Raw genomic sequence first — 21044 nt, forward strand, 5'->3', positions numbered from 1 at the left:
ACAGCAAATATATAACATAGTAACAATTATAACTGTACTTTTATGTATTCAACCATGTATCAAACATATATCTGTGGTCCATGTATTATGCATTTACACTATATGGACAAAAGTATTAGGAGCTTCACGAAATGGGTTTCCATGGCTGAGCAACTACACACAAACCTAAGATCAAAATGCACAATGCCAAACGTCGGATCGAGTGGTGTAAAGCACGCCGCCACTTGAGCAGTGGAAACGTATTTTGTGAAGTGATAAATCATACTCCTCTATCTGGCAGTCTGATGGACGAGTCTGGGTTTGGCAAATTCCAGGAGAAAGTTACCTGCCTGACTGCATTGTGCCAACTGTAAAGTTTGGTGGAGGTTGCTATGGGGTTGTTTTTCAGGGGTTGGCCTAGGACCCTTTATTTCGGTGAAGGGAAATCTTAACACTTCAGCAGACCAAGACATTTTGGACAATTTCACGCTACCAACTTTGTGGGAACAGTTTGGGGAAGGCCCTTTCTGTTCCAGCATGACTGAGCCCCAGTGCACAAAGCAAGGTCCATAAAGGCATGGCTGGGTGTGTTTAGTGTGGAAGAACTTGACTGGCCTGCACAGAGCACTGACCTCAACCCCTTCAGAAATCTTTGGCATGAATTAGAATGGAGATTGTGAGCCAGGCCCTCTTGTCCAACATCAGTGTCTGACCTCACAAATGCTCTTCTGGATGAATGAGCTAAAATTCCCACAGACACTCCAAAATCTGGTAGAAAGCTTCTCAGAAGAGTGGAAGCTGCTATAGCTGCAAAAGGGGGACAAACTCCATATTAATCCCTATGGATTTAGAACTGGATGTCAAAAAGCTCCTGTAGGTCTAATGTGTAGGTGTCCCAAAACGTTTGTCCATACAGTGTATGTTCAATATTTGATACTTATTTGTACACAACAAACATGCACATATATTTTGAAATATGCCTGACCCTTTATGATATTTGTCCATATATGCCCATATATCAGACTTCTGTATGGGTTTGCAATGTGAGTCACCATCATTATTCAGGTACATTGAGATTAAAGATAAATATATTCATTCAATATATACAGTCATAGGCCTACAGTTATTAACAGCTTTAAAAATGTAATACCCTATTATAACACTAGTATACTGCTTTTATTTAATGTTCTGAAAGTTAATACAGGTTACAGTTCTTTATCCATGAAGTGCTACCACTCAGGCCTACTGCTTGCCTCCTCTTCCTCTTTTTAGCGATTTTCAGCTCATAAACGAATCGGTTCTTTTAAACCGACCATTTTCAATGAATCTTTCGAACCGATTCAGAGCTAAATCGAACTTGCACTGTATATGTCATGTTATAGACTAACGACTTATAATAAAATTCGAGTAATACTTTTAATATGAGTAAGAATAGGAATAATAAGCCTGGAGTTTTGGAGTTTTTTTTCCTGTCACTGTTGTCCTTGGTTTGCTTATTAGCGGTCTGGACACCGGTTCTGTAAATTTCTGCTTTACATTTGTGACAATGACTATTTTAAACAGTGTTGTATAATAAAAAAATAAAACATATAAAATCTATAAATATTATAAACGAAAATGAATACTACTGAATCTGACATTCGATTCGTCGGAACGTACCGTTCGACCGAATCGGTTCGCTACGATGAATCTTTTCTCTAATTCTTTTGGATTTACGTAAAGAGCGACTCAAGCGTCACGTGACCTGAGTGACAGCGCTGTGGTGTCCTGTTGCTCCGGCTCGGTTTCCATTAGCTGTGAGCAGGAGATGGTCAGCGGAGCCCCGGGGAAGGGTTTGGGTTTTATTGAGGAAAAGGCCGCTGTAAGAATGGTGGCAGAGAGAGAGTAATACAGATCATACGGCTGGGAATAATGCTTTGTCGGTCGTAGGCGGTGTGAAATGGCCATTAGGGAGCTGAAAGTGTGTCTTCTGGGGGTAAGTGGAAAAAATAAAGTTCCCTCCTCAGAATCCTCAGCATTCCTCCGTCTGTCTGTCTGCGGTCAGGACGCTCAGAAATCCGGCGAGAGAAACCTGGACGAGCGTCGCGGGGTTTGTTTATCGTATCTGCTCGAGTTGTTCGACAATGGCAGCCTGGAAAGTGTAGAGATGCTAAAAGTGGCCTAGCAGCAGAAAAAAGTTCCCTTCCAGTGATGCGAGGGGTTGTTACTGTTAATGTGCTACACAAATGACTGGGTCCTGACTGTGGGAGCCTATTTTTAGGGATTCGTTTTTCACTCCTGTTGCAGTTTCATGGCTGTAATGCTGGTAGAAGCTGAACTTTGCGAGGAAAACTGATACTTCAGCACAAATTGTGAACCAAAAAAACACATTTCGGGAAAGTCCACAGCTAAATATAAAGTGTACCAGCTATGACGTCATCGTCCGGCTTGAACTAGACAACAAATGCTACCGAATTATCTTTTACACAAAGAAAAATATAGTAAATTTAAACCTTGTGTTATGGGTTTTCTCAGTTTTTTTGCTTAGTCTCGACAGTAAAGGTAACTATGTACTATGTACTATAAACTATATATATGTATATACATGTACATACACAAATTAGGGCTGGGCAATATGACATTACTTATTGTTACTGTGATAAAATACATCACAACATGTCACAAAATGCTTTACTGAGTACTTAAAATCACCTCCCAACTGCATGTTTGATTACAAATACAGCACAATTCGTACTGTTTAATGGGATTTAGTGCAGTGAAATGTAGAATGCAAGTACTTATATTCATAGTTTTTAATAGTAGATTTAAAATATCGCACTACTTTGTCTGTTCTAACTTATCAGATGATAGATTTGACACATAATGTATCATAAAAAACTTGCAGTATTACAATATTACATTTTGCCATATCGCCCACCTCTAGTTCAGATATACCAGATATGAGGATATTAAGGCTGTACAAGTATACAAATATACTCAAGTTATACAATGTACCCAAATGTCTCGTCCAAAAATGCTGGTGTGCGGATAATGTACAAAGAGTCCTGTGCTCATATGCAAGACAACTGAAGAAAAGAAGTTAGTGGAAAACATATAGCTACGTAAACATATGGTACTAATTAAGTAATGGCAAAAAACGTGCATAGAAATGGATCATAATACTGTGCTAATAATGATAATCCAGTGGCCAAAGGCCATTTCTGCTGTTCCATATTTGAAAATTGTGAGTTTAGAAGATCGAAATGTGTTGTTAGTATTTCTTAAATGTTTTGTTTGCTTATTACTGTCGACTGCTTATGTCTCTAATTTATTTTTATAATGTAGATAACCTTAAATGTAGTTTTGTATACATTATTTCAACAAGTCAAGACTAGTCAAGGTGCTTCTTTTCTGTGAGAATGCTATAAAAGATGGGCCTAAATGTTAGAGCTTCTTCTAAATGAACCATAAACAATAATAATTTCAGTATATTTTCTTGACCTGTTTTTCCTTGTAACTATAGGACACAGGAGTTGGGAAGTCCAGTATTGTCTGTAGATTCGTCCAGGACCACTTTGACCACAACATAAGTCCGACCATCGGGTAAGGGCAGGTTTTGTAAAATTTTCAGTACACGCATGTGTGCCGTTAGGGTCTAGAAGGGCTTTTGAACTCCGGAATTACCCGAACCTGGAGTCAGATAAGTTTGATTTAGGACTGGGAGAACTGACCTCATCCTGTCTTCACTGGTGCTGGAATGCATGGCCTCAGTTGTGTTCATGAGTCAACCCGCTGCAGCTGAGTAAGGCACATTTCTGTTGTTTCTTCTCAGACTTGTTTAGATAAGCACTTTTTTAAATTCACAGCTGCTCCCAAACAAGCCACTAAAATAAGCAAATATGAGTTTTGCAAGATGCAGCCATTCTTTTGTGTAGTCCCTCAGCAGCAGGGCACTGTCAGTGAGCTCCACAGCAAGGCTGTAGAGTCCTACACTGAAAAAGAATGAAATTTAATTCATTCAAATGTTTTAGCTTTCGTTTTGCTGACTTTTGGCTCTGACTATGTTGACAATGATTTATTCATAAACACTTTTGAATTAAGTATTACTATTTTCAGTGTACAGTTAGGGGTGGGGGCAAGGTGGCAAAAATACAATACTGTGCAAAAGTCTGAGACCACCCTTCATTTATTGACGACCATCAAGTAGAAGTTATTCATTTTTCAGGAGATATTTCTGAGGAGATTAGATTTAAGATAACTCACTTATATAAGGAAGAGGAAAGTAAAATAAAAGCATATTACGATAATTTATCTCAATTAATGGTAAATATCGTCATATTGCTTACGTCTATGTACAGTAGTTTGGTACAAACATGTATCTTGCCAGCTTTCACCTTGATTCCACCAGAGTTTAAGTGTGGCATTGTCACTGTAATGAACAATTTGAATATTAATGTTAGTCTCAACATCTTCAGCCATTGTTAAGTGTTTAAAGTCTTGTTAAAGCATTTAGTTGTCATCATGAGTGGAAAACACCAATTATTATTCCAGTCTGAATCGAAACAAAGTGAAAGCTTGCATGTTTTTCTCACCATAATAGTGAAACCTATGCATCACCGGTGATGCAGTACAGCTTTTGCATTTTTGAGAATTGATCTACATGGAGTAGCCACACTCGGTCTCTCTCTCTCTGTCTCTGGTTTCATACCAACTGAATGAGTAACCAGCGGTATGTAGTGTGTGGTTTAATATTGTTACTTTAGTCATGTGGAAGGTGCACTGTAGCGATGTCTGTAATGACTGCCACATTTGTTCCTTGGATATGCTGAAATAAAAGTGGAAAGTGCCAATTTTATATAAGCATATGCTCAAAATAAGATCAAAATCACTTGTACTAGTATTAAAGAAAGCGTATAACTGTGGTTTCCAGTCCTGGACCAGGAGACCCCAACTGTGGATTCTTATGGTTTCTCACCTTTAGCATACAGCTAATCTAGCTAATTCATCAGCTAATTACTAAGCCATTTATGAATTAGAGTTATGAATTGGAAATCCTGTTCACAGTGTTCACACCTGTCAAAACTAACGGAACTAATTTAATTAGTCCACGCCAAACAAGGTAGGTGTGAAAGCACCCTGAGTCAAATGTGTTAGAATAGGAAAAGCAGGGGGACTGTATTGAGAGACTCGGTTTACAGAGTTAGTGCTAAATTACAGTGAGGGGAAACGAGTATTCAGACCATTTAATAAACTTCCAGCACACATATCCACTTCAGATTTACACACTTAATATCTTTTAACTTTGCACTTATAAATAGTAACAGAAAAATATGTATTCATTATCATAAGCAAAGTTATGTTTAACATTTGAAAATGATATTTAAAAAAAAACATTCAGACACTGTATTAAAATATACGTATATGTAAAGGTTAAAAATAAAAATCAAGTTCTATGTATTAATTCTGCGAATATAAAACTACAAATATTCTCATGCAGATTGCTTTGGTATCATTATAAAAGAGGTTGGGAAGATTTTGCAAGTAGCAATCATGGAGAAGGTGAAGGAGCTTCCTAAAGTTCTCAGTGACATTATTAAACAACAGTCGAATGGAAAAAGCTACAGAGTCATAGCAAATACCTTAAACATCTCTGTATGATTGGTTCAATAATACTTAAGTGGAAAGTTCATGGAACCATAACTAATCATTCCTGGACAGGTGCACTGTGTAGGATTTCCCTCAGACTAATGATAAGAAAGCTGAGAGAGAAGCCAGCGGTCATTTGAAAAGAGTTGCAGGGTGACCAGAAAGCAGCAGGAACAACAGCTACACAGGGAACAACAAGCACTGAACTGCACCGCGTTCAAAACTCTTCTGCTAAAAAAGAAGCTCAGAGATGCTTAACACACAAACATTTAGACAAATCAGAACTCTTTTGGAACAATGTACGCTGGTCAGATAAAATGAAAATAGAACACTTTGGCAAGTTTGTTTGGAGAAAGAAGGGTTGCGCAGATGATCCCAAGAACACTATACCCACAGTGAAGCATGGAGGTGGTAGTATCTTGATAGGGATGGGCTCCTCTGCAAACAGCATTAGACCATCAAGAGAAACATGAATGAAATGATGTACCAGTACGTATTACAAGAGAATTTGATCTCCTCAGCCAAAAAAGGAGAGAAGATGACTTTTCAACAAGAGGATGGAGGATTTTGCAATTGCAAGTCCATCTGAGAGCTTTGCAATCTTTATGCTTATAAATATGTACTTTTTCGTTCATATTTATTTAAAGTACAAAGACAGAAGTCATTATGTGTGAAGTGGGTATATGCACTGGACGTTTATGAAATAACAAAAACGTATCTGACCTGAATGTAACCATTAGGACTAGATCTACACAATATATCGTTTGTTAATTGGTATTGCAATATTTCACCTTGCAATATGGATATCATCAAAGAATGTTTGCTTATATAACATAAAGGGTTTCATAATGTGTTAAAATATTGCAAGACATCACAACAGCATTGTGTAGCAGTATAATCGCAATCTGCTCTTTTGTACATATCTTGCAGTGCTTATTAGTACAGTTCAACAAGAAGGCCTTTATAGGAGCCTTGTTGGGAGTGATCTTATTTAAGATACATCAGAGGTGGTTCCAGTTACATGCTCAGAATCAAAAGCATCAGTCACAGGATTAGCCAAAAATGCACGAGACTCGGTTTCAGAATAATGCATTTATTTATCTTGTATGTGTGAGATATTTAGTGCACCAACAATGCATGTATAATTTGATTACTGCATGCAGAGGACTGTGATAGATCTGTGTGGAACTGCCCACTTTGTTGCAAATAAAGGGGAATACTAAAAGGCAGACTTGGGTAGTAATGGAATACATGTAACAGTGTTACGTAATCTGGATACAAACAAAAAGATAACAGCATTCTGTTGATCAGATTACAGATGCATTATAAAAACAGGGTGATTACCAGCAGGATTACATTAAAACCACTCATACACACAAAACACAATTTTGTCTTACTAAAAAATGTGGCATAATTTGACTCATCCTCTGTTAATTTTCACAAATTTCACAGCTGACATGAACTCACTCCACTAATCTCTGTTGTCTCTGTGATTAGCATCGCAACAATCATGATTCCTGAATGGTTGCGTCTCTACAGCTTGTAACAAACCTCAAAAGCACAAGTTTGTCTTCTGTTTCGTTATGTGTGTTGTGCATTTCCAAAAGCAACTCAATCTGAGGTGCAGATTTCAGAGCGATGTATGAAAACATTTTTTTCACATTGGAATAACACGGTGAAAATAATCTCTGACACCACAACTGTTTGATTTGATTACAGTTCTTTACGAAGTGATTCAGTGCACCATGAAATCTCAAATTGCATGAAGTCCATTCATGGTGGACTTTAAAATGTCTTAACTTGGTCTCTGATTGAAGTATCTTAAGAATTCAAAAAGCAACATATTTGTAAGCATGTATTCCATTCATGTAAAGTAAATTAAGGGGAATCTGTGCAGTAAAGCTAGCATTAACAGTGTAACAGTGCGTAGCAGAGAGAAATAACACAGGCAGTTTCTTAACAAACCTCTCTCTTTCTCTCTCTCTCTCAAACTGACTACTGGTGTGCGAGCCCGAACTCTTCTTAAACATGAACCCCATGTTTCCCAACGTATTTTTTAAGCTGTTTAATGGTAAATCAGTCCAGTCTAATTCTTTCTCAGTTCTTCTACTAAAAAGGCGATTATCGCCTTTTACACATTTCCATTGGGTTACTTGTCCATCATCAACAACATCATCATTTGTGTATTTCTCACTTCAGTTAATAGAATAGAGAACAATTTTATAGTGTTTAAGGAGGCACCATGTCAGAGATCCGCCCGCTGTCACCTCAACTAAAGCCTTTGTGTCACACTGTGTTCTTACCTGTTTTTATTTCTGTTTATTTTTGCTTATTTTTCAGTGCATCGTTTTTAACCAAGACTGTCCCCTGCGGCAATGAGCTTCACAAGTTCCTGATCTGGGACACGGCGGGGCAGGAGCGGGTAGGTATCTCATTTTTATTCACTCCACACACCTAGCAGTTGACGTTTTGTTGATTATATTACTTTTTCCCCCCGAGTACAGATGTGAATGTTAAGTATGTGCATGTTGTAACAACTGTCTGTCACAGCCTGAGCTGTTCTATTTAGAAGCAGTGTCGGAGCTACTGTATTCAAACATGTCTTGGCCTGATATAATTCTGATGACATTCTGCTGTTCAAACCGTGGTGGAAAACATTACTGTTCTCTGTCTCTCATAAAATGAAGTGACAAGACAACACATCATTAATATGAAATCATAGCAATCATTCAGACTAATCTGCAATATGGGCAAACATACTTGGCACAGTCAAGTTAATTTCACTTTCTAATTTTCTTTTTAAACCAGGTGTAAGCATCAAAAGCTGTTGGGTATATTCCCACAGCTCAGCTTCATTTAAATTTCGTAGAGCTGTGGGGATTTACCCAACAGAAGTTACTGAACCTAAAAAAGACTTCACTTTCTTATTTATATATATGATTAGAGACCATGTCCCTGTGTGTGGAGAGGTGAATGCGTGGCTGTGGTTTGTAGTGCTGGACGATGAATTGTCTATACTAGCATACTGTAATTAGTGGCATGCAACAGTATTGATTTTAGCAGTAGCACTGTTGATACTGAACAAGCATTATAATTATTATAACAGTCTATTCCATTAAGTAGTACCATCCCTGTTGCCAAGCAGTCTTGTTTTGGCTTTTAAAAATTCTATTTTTTGCTGTCCACTCATGATATCCATGACCTGACAGTTAACTACAGTGTATGTAATTTACAAAACAAAACCGTCCACTCTGAGCAACCCATGTCAGGTTTGTAAGACATTCTTCTAGTTTAGAGTAGCAGCACTCACAAAACATGGGTTTATTAACTTAATTAATGCTAAATTAAAACTCATACTGTGATAACATGATGTACAGTACCTCTCTATTTATTTAATTTCCAGTCAAAATGACCAATAAGTACAAGTTATTCATTTTTCAGTAAAAGTCTCTGAGGAGATTAGATATAATAAGATAATCTACTAGCATAACGAAGGGAAGAAAATGAGTAAATAAACAGGGGTTTTCATAAAAAATGATTCACAGATACAGAGAAAATGGGACTAACAATCGTGCATGAGCTGGTAGACCACCAAAACTGTCACCATCAGATAAACAGCACTTAAAACTTTCGTCTTTGAGAGAGAGGAGAAAGTCAAGCTCCACTCTTGCTTCAGATCTGAAAAAATCCACAGGTGTTTCTGTCCATCCTCCCACTATGAGAAGACAACTCAACACTATGAGTCTGAAAGGATGTGCAGCAAAAAATGCAGATCAAACCGAGAAGCTGCTGGTGTTCTCAGAACAATGGACTGACCACTCCAGAGTCCAGACCTCAACATCGCTGAATGTGTTTGAGATTACTTGGATCGTGAGACGCAGAAAATGCAACTAACGTCTAAGACTGAATTTTGGAAGTGTGGAAAAATATCCCTGCAGTTTTTTTGTAAAACTGAAAGCACATCTCCTGAAAAGAATGAAAGCTGTAATTAGGGCTGGACGATATGACAATATTTATTAATATTGTGAAAATTATGTCACAGTATGCTTTTCTGAGTATATTGTGAATATCATTAGTACTTATAGAACAGTATGTATGTTACACTACAAAAAGAGCATATTTAGGCCTGTTTAACTGGGTTTTGTTGCCTGCAGTTTGAGAAATGCTGAGTAAAAATCATCATTTTGCTAGTCACTTTTAAATGTGGTGCCACTGGTTCTTTTTTACAGATTAATAAATATTGTGACATATCATGTACAGTGAAAATTTCTTTAAATATTGTCATATTTTTGCAATATCCCCCATCACTAGCTATAATAAAGTCAAAGGTGGACACACTAAATATTCAAAGATGTAATATTATATTTAATTGTTAAAGCTTTTGTGTAATTTGTGTAATGAAGTTTTTTTTTTTGTTTTTTTTTTTTCAATTTTATTTTTTCCCATGCTAAAAAATAAATAACTTGTACTTAATGGCTATTTTGACTAGAAATTAAACAAATTAAATCATCGGGAAGGGTGCTAAATGGTCTCTGGCTCCTGCCTGGTACTATATACGAAAAATCTATGAATAAAAGTTGAATTAGTCCACTCTCCAGCTAAATATTACACAGTTCTTAGCGTGTTGTGTTATTAAATGCAAACAACACACAACATACTAGAGAATATCCTACTTTTATACATGTTCTAGTATATAAACATGGAAAGCATCAGGCTTGCAGCTAAGATAGATGTCTAAAGTGAGTGTTTTCACCTGCCCTGCACAGTTTCATGTTTTCTCTACCCCCAAGTCACATCATTAGTTAATGATGTTCTTGTGTGTTTGAGCAAGAAAACACAAAATTGTGCAGTGTAGGCGGGCCCACCGGACTGCAGTTGGTAAACATTGATCTAAATAGATGGGAATTACATCAGTAACCGCTGAGGCCAAGATTTATTCTGGGTTGGTCACTGTAGTGATTGGAAACAGCCATGTATTTATCTCCCTACAGACAGTGAGGGTCTCTAAAGCACATCTCTAACAATAAAAGTATGCAAATATGCTCTTCTAGGTTTGAATACAGCGGCTCAGCCAGAGCTTTTTTAATATATAAATCTGTGGCGTTCATTGTAAAATGAACATGAGGTTTGAATCCCTTAGCTAATGGCCCAGTAAGAGTAGTTATAACACGTGGTAGCTATTGCCCCATCTTACCATTGACAAAATACTCAGTTAGTTATAATAGTTTTTAAATGCTGACATTTGGTTTACATTCTGAATCTTCAAGTCTTCAGAATAGAGGTGAACATTTTGGCAAATGTGGAAGTTTCGATCAAAAGCTGACCATCATTAGTAGCTGATAATAGTTAACCAGCAAACCTAAAATCAAGAATGGGACCCATCAGAATATCAGTTATAAAACTGATAGTTCCAGTCCTGAAACCTGTTTGAGTCACATTCGAAACAGTAAAATACTTGATAGATGCACACTTATGAGCACACACACCAACTGAACTGTATTAATGCACTGAGATATTATAAGTGTTCCTTGTATTGACTGTGGAATGTAGTACTGACAGTTGGGGCCAGGCAGAAACATGTTTATGAAGTAAAGAGTCTGAAAACATATTAAACATGCCCTACATTATCACCTGGTTTTGTTTGAACCAAGGATATATCATGCATCATGTTTGAGGAACTATAATATGTACATGATTATATGACTAAAACTAAAAAGATGACAAAATGACTGGAATATATAATGATGGGCTGTAGTCTAAAGTTATATTTATCACTCACTGCCAGGAGGACAGGCACATGGCACAGTGCATTAATTGATTGATGAATTGTAAAACATTAATTGATAATTTCACAAATCACTGATAACCTTGCCTATTCAAAAAGGAATTGTTGTTTATCCGACATAAAATAAATTAATGTTTTTGGTCAAACAGTTGTTGCAATGCAACATTAATGCAATGTTAAGTGATATGAAGGGAATGGCCTTTTTGCTACAGAACAAGACAAATCATCGTAAAATATTTCCTATTTTGCTTACAAAAACAAAAGTGAAATCATTAGAAAATTTAGAATCCACCCTTTCGACTAGGGGTGGGAATCTCTAGGTACCTCACAATTCGATTCGATTACGATTCAAAGGGTTGTGATGTGATTATAAAATGATTATCTCGATGCATCTTTTTTTTTCTATATAGCATTTCTATTTCTATTTCTGTGAGCTCAAGTTTCGACTTCAAGTTTCAAGTTTTGTCATTTGCACAACAAGGACATTTATGCATTGAAATGCTTGTGGTGAGGCTCAGCTAATCACTCTACAGAAAGTAAATAAGTAAAAATAAAAATAAAAGAAAAGACAACTGAAATATATTAAATATACACAAAATATACACAGAATATAGAGACAATATACATTTTAAAGTAACTCTGTGTTATTGTTATTTAAAGTGACTTGGAACTTTTAAAGCAAAGTATTTGTAATGATCCATAATGAATTTACTTCCAATATCTTTTTTAATAAAACAAATGGAAGTGATGTGGCAAGTAAACTAGATGGCTCTCATTCAGTGCTCTTGTTTGGAGCATGAGAAGCTGCTGCCACAAAATACGCAGTTACGGTGAAATTAGATCCAGTGTCAGTGGATCTCCACGCAGCGCGTTACAGCTATTCAAACTGTTTTCTTTAGTGATTTTATAACTTCGGTTTTGGTCTCGTTGTAGAGAGTTGGGGAATCGCTGTGTCAGTAAGGTATCTTTGAGACGGGTCGTGTACAACATAGCGCGAAAGCCCTGTTTCGCAACGACTGAGAACCGGCGTGCAGACTGCAGGTCACATAGCAGCGATGCGTTATTCGCATTCATAAGCAGCACAGTTGGTTTCCTGGTACGTTAAACCTGCAACGAGAGACTGTCTCTCTCTAAAAAGTGGCGAAGCTGAAGTCGCTTCTCTTTCGAATTCTCCCGTTCCACCTTAAATGGTGCCGCATTTACATTCGGCGCCTCAGTTAGAATTTAAGGTGGAACGGGTAAATTCGAACAAGAAGCTGGAGAATAAGAAGCGACTTCAGCCTCGGAAAACAGTTGAATGTTGAGAGACATTTAACTGATCTACTTCTGAGGAAATGTTTTCTGGCGGAGATGGGAGGAAAGCAGCTATAGGCGAAGTTTAAAGCACAGCAAAGTAGATCTGCGTTTACGTTTATATTGTTTAGTCTATACTAGGACATTAACACATACTGAGACATACTGGACATTAAATGTTGTGGCTCCCAAGGTGGTTTGATTTTTGTTGAAAGGACAAAATGTCTCTTCTTATCATTTGTGCTGTGACTCCTGATCTAACCTGGCTTTAATGCAGAGGGAGCCGGTCGGATTTCTCGCTCATCCAGTTGTGTTTTTGTTATGTGCCGCCACAGACTGTCCGGGCTCTGCACTTCCGCACTTCCAAGTTCCGCCTCTTGCGTTCCGTCAACATTACGATATAAATTGAATATTTAGAAAATATTTAGAATATTTGATGTCTGTGCACTGCTGCAAGTCAGGATCGGATATCGGGTTGGATTTTGTAGAACTTTTTGGACCACAGAGAAGAAGGTCCAGCTCGATGGTTGGGTCTTTAATGCAAAAGTAATATTGTACTGATGAAGATATGATGACTGTAGTAGATCATTCACTTCCGAAGCACAACTGACGTTAGAAAATGTTCTTCTGCACATTGTGTGCAATTACACATTTCCATCAAAGAGGTCTCTAAACCCCAGAATTTCCATAGTGTAGCGTTGAATTCCACTTACAATTGCATTGGAAAGCTGGTGAAGTCTAGGAACAGGCTTAATCTGTGAGATTGTTGCTAAATGTCAGCCACTACACAATCATACTCGATTGAAGGCTGTGTCAAAGTTATGTGCCGGTGTCATCCTTGTGTTAGTGTGTCTTCATAAATTGCACCATATCTTAACAGAACTGGTGTATCATCACTATACCCATATACAGAGAGACCACTTAAACACACTAAGGCAGTGTCTGGCTGATTCACAGGCTTGTGTGGAAGTATGTGTGTGTGTATGTGTGTGTGTGAAAGGAAAATGCTGAGCCGGCGTGTTGTCTGCCCTGATGTTGTAAGTGTTAATGTCGTGATTGTGTCCTGTCCCCACTGGAAAAACGTTGCTCACTGTAATAAATTTGGGCAGTGCGGCTATCTTCCCCTTTGTGATGTATTTCCTGTTTTGACAACACATGAACTGAATGACTGAGTGAGAGGTGAAACATGCAGGACTTTGGTTTGGTTTTTCAGGGTTACCATTTTTGTCACCCAATATATTTATATAGAATGTTATCTCTTTTATAAGGAACTGATACTATTATATTAGTGTGTTGATACATACACGGATGAACAATTCAGAATACAAATGTGTAATAAATACTACAAAATAATGCAATAAATTAAGGGCTCGGTTATTATGTAAAGCATGAACACAGTAAGTTATTAACACCACTATTTTTTTAATCAGTTATCGCATTTTCCTCGCTTGACCCTTTATCCCTTGTAGTAGTCCAGGTTGAAGCCCAGCTGCTCACACGCTGTATGTTGCTATGATGGAATCTGAGGTTGTAGCCCTTCCTTATTCAAATACAGCTTTTAAAGTGACCCCCTTAATACCTTCGGCAAACTACACTGGTCAGTTCTTGCAGAGACCTATGGATAAATCAACAAGCAGCGAAGTAACAGAAGCAACAGCAATGTGGAAAGCTCCAGTTCCCTTCGAGAGCCTCCACTGTAACAATAATCCATGAGTATGAACGAGAGCGAAAGGCTGTAGTCACTTTCGTTATGTGTGATATGATATATACATTTATTGTTTGAAACATGCAGCCACTGTTGCTCTCACTGGACATTGATGATGAGAATTAAAAACTGCATTGAGTGCATATACATGCACTCAATAATCCGATCATAATCAGATTTCTGCAGGAATCCGATTATTCAAATGGCCATGTAAACACCATACTCGGATCTAGAAGTCCGATTAAGAAATCCAATAAAAAGAGCTGGATTTTAGCTCAGTAATCAGATTTCTCAGTGCATGTAAACTCATACTCCGATTTCTATCGGATTTCTCAGTCTGCGTAAGAACAGACGGTGGTTGTGAAATAAAGGATTTAAATATTCTTCATCTTCTAGATGATGTAAGTTCATATTTTAAGGTAATGTGTAAAATGTAAGATGTTTAAAAAAAGCTGCGGCATGAAGCTCAAGTTTCACATTACGTTTACGTCACGTCTTCTTCTGCGAGTCTATTGGCTGGTTGCAAAGCAGAAATCCGATTATTGCCTGACTCGTGTAGACCCGGAGTTTCCCGTTATCTGATTACTCAAGTGCATGTAAACATGTTGATTGGATTACTGACAAAATCTGATTTTCTGCAGTTAGCGGATTATTGAGTGCATGTAAACACACTCATTGACTCTATTGAAATCACATGATTTTCATTTTGAGGTTCATAGGAATAAATACATGCTTATTTTTCCCCTCATATACAGTCATATGCAAACGTTCGTTGATGAAAACACATTAACACATCCTCTTCACTAAACAAACTTAAATATGTAATTTTTCTATAAATTTTAGTAATGTTTTGAAAAACACATAAAATATAGAATGTGCCATACCTTTTGTCAACAATTTGTTTTTTTTTCCCCAGTGTGTTAAATTCAGCAACAACATCAAACATTGTTCTCTTTACAAGATTTGTCAACTTATTTTCACTAATTTTCACAAAAAAAAACAAAAAAAAAACAGATCATGCAATTTTACCAGGGGTGCCCAAACTTTTGCATATCACTGTATCTATAACAAAATGCACTGCGTTTAAATAGAAAAAAATATTTTGGGTCAAACTTTATAGAATCAGATTATAATGTGATTAATCGCAATGAACTTAAAAAAGCTCTACAATAAATACAAAGACAGAGTCACAAAGGGTATTACAAATCTACATTATCCAGTATATTTATCCAAATGTACAGGCTTTATACAACAGTATAGATTAGCTTACTCTGTGGATCATGTACTATATTATTAAATAATGTATTGTTCCTTCCCTCCAGTTTCACTCATTGGCCCCCATGTACTACAGAGGATCTGCTGCCGCTGTCATTGTTTATGATATAACCAAACTGGTAAGTTTCTCTGCAATACATTGCGCATAGAGACTAGAAGACTACAGCTCTGAACAAAATGGCTATTGTTTTATTAGCAGTGATTACTTGCCATCTATGGGCAGTAGACATTATCAGTTTGTAGTAGATAAGCTGTTAGAGTAACTTGTACAGCAGAGGTCCTTGCCATGTATTTGATACAATAGCATTGCACATATATTTGTTATTGATGTTTTCTTTTTGCCCTGTGATGGACTGGCGACCTGCCCAGGGTGTTTCCTGCCTTCCTCCCAATAACTGCTGGGATGGGCTCCAGCTCCCCCCACAAGGATAAGCAGCTTAGATCATTTGTGTGTGTTTTCTTTTCTTGATGGATATGCTAGGCCGGGTTTGAATTGAAGAGGGGCGGAGGGGTCCCAGGTGTCCTATAAGAGTAAAGGTATCCCCCATAATGCCGGCCTTACACCAAACGACTTTTCAAGCGATTTCACTGTCGCAGACAAATATCCATGTTGGGATAAAATCATGAGAGTCTTGTTAGAGTTGCGTCGCGCTTGCGTCATCTCGATCGTTTGGTGTAAGGTGGTCAAGATGGTCGTCTTAAGTCAGTCTTTTTCTCGTCCTGACGCTGTGACAAAATCAACCGTGTTGGCTCATGCAAATAGTATCGTGCCAGGGGCGTGTGTGAGTGTTTGAGAGAGAGAGAGAGAGAAAATGCAGGCATTATTGAAGAATCATCAATGTTTTTTTCTGTTTCAGTTGTTTCTTATTTTGTTTGTTTCTTATGGTTTAGTTCATGACACCCAATCAACAATGCTGAATCGCTGCATGTTGTGTTGATGTGTAAATCTTTATATCAAATAAAAAAAGTATCTGCACATTGTACAGGTTAATTAAAATTCTGGGTAATGATCTGCCAGAGTGTACAGTTCTATAGTGAACTAATCTGAGCACCAGATCTTTACACACCCAGCCAACATATCTTCCCATCTGTGCCACTATAGAGTGGAAGGAAAAGTGTTTATCTGCTTCTGAATTTCCACCAGGTGCATGATGGTGAATAATCTCAAAAATCTAGTTGCAGTCTTGTAAATAGTGACACTGCAAGATTACTATTCTTTGCAAAATCATAGTCTGTGACTGAAAAAGGCGACACTGTCTGTAGATGTGAGAGGGTGTCAGACTTTGGTCTTTCAAAAGTCTTTTCAAAGTCTTCTAGTGTATGGTTAGCATAAGCGAGACAAAATTGATCCTTGACAAAATAAATGACTTCACAAGGTGACTGTGTCTTTTTTTATCGTTGTAATCATACAGTATCGTGCATGGAGACACACTTAAAACTGAAGAACATTACAGCCAGTTTCCAGCCATTTTTTAATTATATTTTTATTTGAGTAACTGAGAAAAGGTGGGCTATTAGACGTACTTGCCACACCACTTCTTGTAAGCTTTTAAGTGTAAAAATGTTATGTTTGAAAACTTTAAAGTAAAAACCTTGTTACAAAATAAGGCAACTGTAAAAGTACAGCACTCACTGAAAAACGTTTGTCCATAAGTTCTTACTTCCTCGAATGTCAGGCAGCAAAACCAATAACTAATATTTTGAATTGCCTTTACGAAAGAGGGACCAGGGTATTGCATCATAAAGACGACCCCAAGTGACCTTCATGGTGCAATGCCAAGGGACAGTAGCCCTTTCACAAATTTTGTGAAAAATTTATTTTTTGAGTCAAGGCTACAGTGTTTTACCATGTCAGGTGGTCTGACCTATGAAATGTAGTTATTATAATAATATTTATTTATTTGAAAAAAGTGTATGCATGAGCTCAAGTTCAAGGACGAAAGTTTCTTCAGGTATCTAAGTTGATGTCTGTTGATTGGCAGGATGTTTGCAAAAATAAAAAATAAAAAGAGGAAGGGAAAAAACCTGAAAGTCATCTGTAGTTCATTGTACATACAGTATAATTCCTTACATGTAATGTATATTAATAAATAATATGTTAAAATATATTTTGTAAAATATATCATTCATATTCTGCGGCTATGTATTATTTATTAAATATTATATTTACAGTCTTGAGATCTTACTTGAGTGCTATAACACCACCATACAATACAAAAAGCAACAACGCGAAAGGAAATGAAGAGCTCTTTTGTAGATGGACTTCATCATCCTGTGATTGTGTCGTCTGCCCCTTCTACCTGCAGGACTCTTTCCAGACCCTGAAAAAGTGGGTGAAGGAGCTGAAGGAGCATGGTCCAGAGGATATCGTGGTGGCAATAGCAGGAAATAAGAATGACCTCGGTGATATACGGTTAGCCTCTCTTGTCTGTACCTGCCTGAGGACAGTTAGGAATCTAGAGTTATTGTTGTTTTGCTATACTATTGAATGTAAATAGTAAAATAATAAGGACATTGTAAGCTATACTGTTTCATAGTTAGTAATGAATTGCTTTTTGATTTGATTGATATGCAGTGTGTATCAGCAGGTTCAAGTTTGCACTTCTGACTTTTTTTTCCATTTGTTTCAATGTCAAAAACATTGCAAAAAATGTGAAGGCTGATTTTTTCTTTCTGCAAAACAAGACAACAATAACTTTTCACCAAATTCAGATACTGAAAAATATAACCCTTTGGTTAACGCATTAAGGCAGACATGAAAACATGTTTTGCCATTGAATGTGTTCTCTGTTAATCAAGTGATTTCTCAGCTGTTTTTGCTTTTACTTGATATTTAAAGAACGTGATTTTAACAAAGCCAAAAATCTATAGATTTAATTTAGTTTATCTCACAAACTACTTTTTGGAACAAATAAACACATGGATAGGAATATAAGTCACACATCAGTCATGTATTATCACTATCATTGCTTACTCATCACAGCACATCCACTAATAAAGGAAGTCTTGTGACTGACTCTGAATTAGTACTTTTATAAGTATAAGTTAGACTGATTTACAAAGGGAATTTATCATGTTAAAAGCTATTCTAGAAGGGCTGAGGGATTGTCAATTGTATTGGTAGGTCAGTCCTTAGTCCAGTGGGATTTCTGTGATTTCTGAGTTGTACGTGTGTCTTCTGATTTTGTTCTGGATTATGTATTTACAGGGAAGTCCCCACAAAAGAGGCAAAGGAGTTTGCTGAGTCAATTGCAGCGATATTCATCGAAACCAGTGCTAGAAATGCCGTCAACGTTGAGGAACTCTTTCAAAAAATCAGTAAGTATTACTCAAATCTCATAGGAGATGTCCTGAACTCTTGTTAGGGTACTGATGTACGATAGCTTATTGCAAACCTTAATTATTGGCATTTGTCTGCTGATAGATGTCAGAGTGTAATGTGCATTTGTATGAAAGGGGAACTCCACCCATTTTAGTTTAATTTTCACAGTTTCTACATAATTAAATGGACAAAATTGTAAACAAAGTTATTTAGAGTGGTTCGGTGTGAAATCCTCTAATAAAGAGAAACTTATCGGGTCAGAAGTGTTCACGGTGGTGATGATAGAAACTAGACATCCTAAAACGTTTTGTTCATCCGTTTATTTTAATCCTTTCATGGTGGAGGGGTATATGCAGGGTGTTATAAGGCAAAATAGTCCCCAAAGAAAACTTATTTTTTCAGATGTTCCACTATTTCCACTATCAACATTACCTATAAAAACTCTAAAGATGTGTTCAGGTTCACAGGTGGTTTTGGATAATAAATAAAATGGCTATATTTGTGATATCGACATCATATACCTGTTCATATCACCACCACTGTAAGGAAATCTGAGTTTGTAACTTTCTCTACAATTAATTATTTTACATCAAACCACCCTGAATGACTTCATTTACATAGCAATGACAGAATTATGTAAAAATTTTGAAATATCGGTGGAATTCCCCTTTAAAGCCAATCTTTGTTCTACAGGTCGGCAGATCCCTCCATTGGAGAACGCAGAAGTGGACAGCAACGAGTCATTCAAGATCACACGCCCGCCACCTGCATCATCTAGACGGTGCTGTTAGAGATGTGGGACCTATTACCGCTTTGTCATTGCCAGATGTTTGAGTCAGCTTCATAACCCTCATAAAATATAACATGACATTAACCCGACTTCAGCGTTAACGTACAAAAATCAAAAAAGTGAAGAGATTAGTTGGAGCACACAAGTACAGTAGTACTACATTCAGTATAGTTTAAAGAACTGAAGTACATGACAAATGAAGCAGATGAAACAGTATTTCCTTTGTTCAGTGCAGAACAGTGGAACAGAGTTAGCTGGCTAACTCTGTAAGACAGCTCAGAGGAATAGAAGCATGAGTTCTAAAGCAGGGGTGTCAAACTCCAGGTGCTGAAGCAGAGGTATTAAACAAATTTTGGGGCCCAAATGCAGTCTGTGGGTCCCATTTCCAATCGCTCGTTCAAAACGTTCAAATATATTTTGAGAGTATAGAGTATGGCCAAATTATACCCTCTACGTTCAAAGCTAGTGAAGGTACAGGCAACAAGGTTTTTATCACAAGAAGGGGGGGACTGAACAGAGATTGCTTCCAATTTTTTTGGGATGCCAATTATTTTGCCAATATTTTTTTTAGTTATGACACTAATTACTTACAAATATAAAATTTCTATACCAAAGCTAATTTTTTCATCAGGCCTCTTGAGGGCTGCCTCCATCTAGGGGTCCTGAGTAGTAAGTTCCACAAAAGTCCTTATAGCTAAATCCTCCATGCTTGTAGTTATTTGTCTGCATGTTCATGTCCAGTGAGTATTCAAGTGTGGCCCATTTCTCAAATATGCAAAAAAAACACTAAACACTCACTAAAGGCACACTAAATGCACCCTTTGCCAATCCTCTGTGGGACATCCGTAAGTAGATGTCCCACAAAAATACAATATATATCTGCACACTTGCAGTCTTAATGAATGAATGCACGTTTTTGCTACATTTGGAATTATGTCACACAAGTGTGTTTTTTTTTCCCTGCCTAATTTAGTTGCGGCCAGTTCTACCAGCCAATAAGCCCCCCCCCTTTCACACAATGCTACCAAGCTGGGAGGGTGAATGCTAGCATTTATTCTCCTGTTCAAAGTTCACTCGGTTCTTCAAACAGCCGCTAACATAGTGTGATCGAACAGGCTTGGAGGAGAACGCTAACTGCCAGTTCTGTTACATCAGCTAACAGATGGCTGCTATCTGGTTAAATGCTGAAAGACCTATAAACCTGAATCTTATAGCAAAGCCAATGTTTCAAAAACATACTTTAAAGCTTTCTAAAGAAGAAATTTCTTCT

General features: G+C 37.3%; 1 protein-coding gene across 1 annotated transcript; it reads left to right on the top strand.

The window, feature by feature from the left end:
- Positions 1-1739: 1739 nt before the first annotated feature.
- On the top strand, positions 1740-19909 carry rab31 (RAB31, member RAS oncogene family). The gene is made up of 7 exons (XM_036556244.1): positions 1740-1954; positions 3482-3561; positions 7945-8026; positions 15710-15781; positions 17969-18075; positions 18871-18980; positions 19678-19909. Exons 1-7 carry the CDS (start codon positions 1919-1921, stop codon positions 19773-19775), a joined length of 585 nt encoding a protein of 194 aa, XP_036412137.1. The 5' UTR covers positions 1740-1918; the 3' UTR covers positions 19776-19909.
- The last annotated feature ends 1135 nt before the right edge of the window (positions 19910-21044 follow it).

This window comes from Colossoma macropomum, unplaced genomic scaffold, assembly GCF_904425465.1.
Source record: "Colossoma macropomum unplaced genomic scaffold, Colossoma_macropomum, whole genome shotgun sequence".
In the NCBI taxonomy this organism is placed as follows: domain Eukaryota; kingdom Metazoa; phylum Chordata; class Actinopteri; order Characiformes; family Serrasalmidae; genus Colossoma; species Colossoma macropomum.

What these genes read in the sequence shown, in the direction of transcription:
- rab31 (XM_036556244.1), top strand. Translation starts at nt 1,919, where the DNA reads ATGGCCATTAGGGAGCTGAAAGTGTGTCTTCTGGGG. An exon ending in ACACGGCGGGGCAGGAGCGG is followed by an intron (nt 8,027 to 15,709) that starts GTAGGTATCTCA and finishes CCTTCCCTCCAG; the next exon opens with TTTCACTCATTGGCCCCCAT. An exon ending in GGAACTCTTTCAAAAAATCA is followed by an intron (nt 18,981 to 19,677) that starts GTAAGTATTACT and finishes TTTGTTCTACAG; the next exon opens with GTCGGCAGATCCCTCCATTG.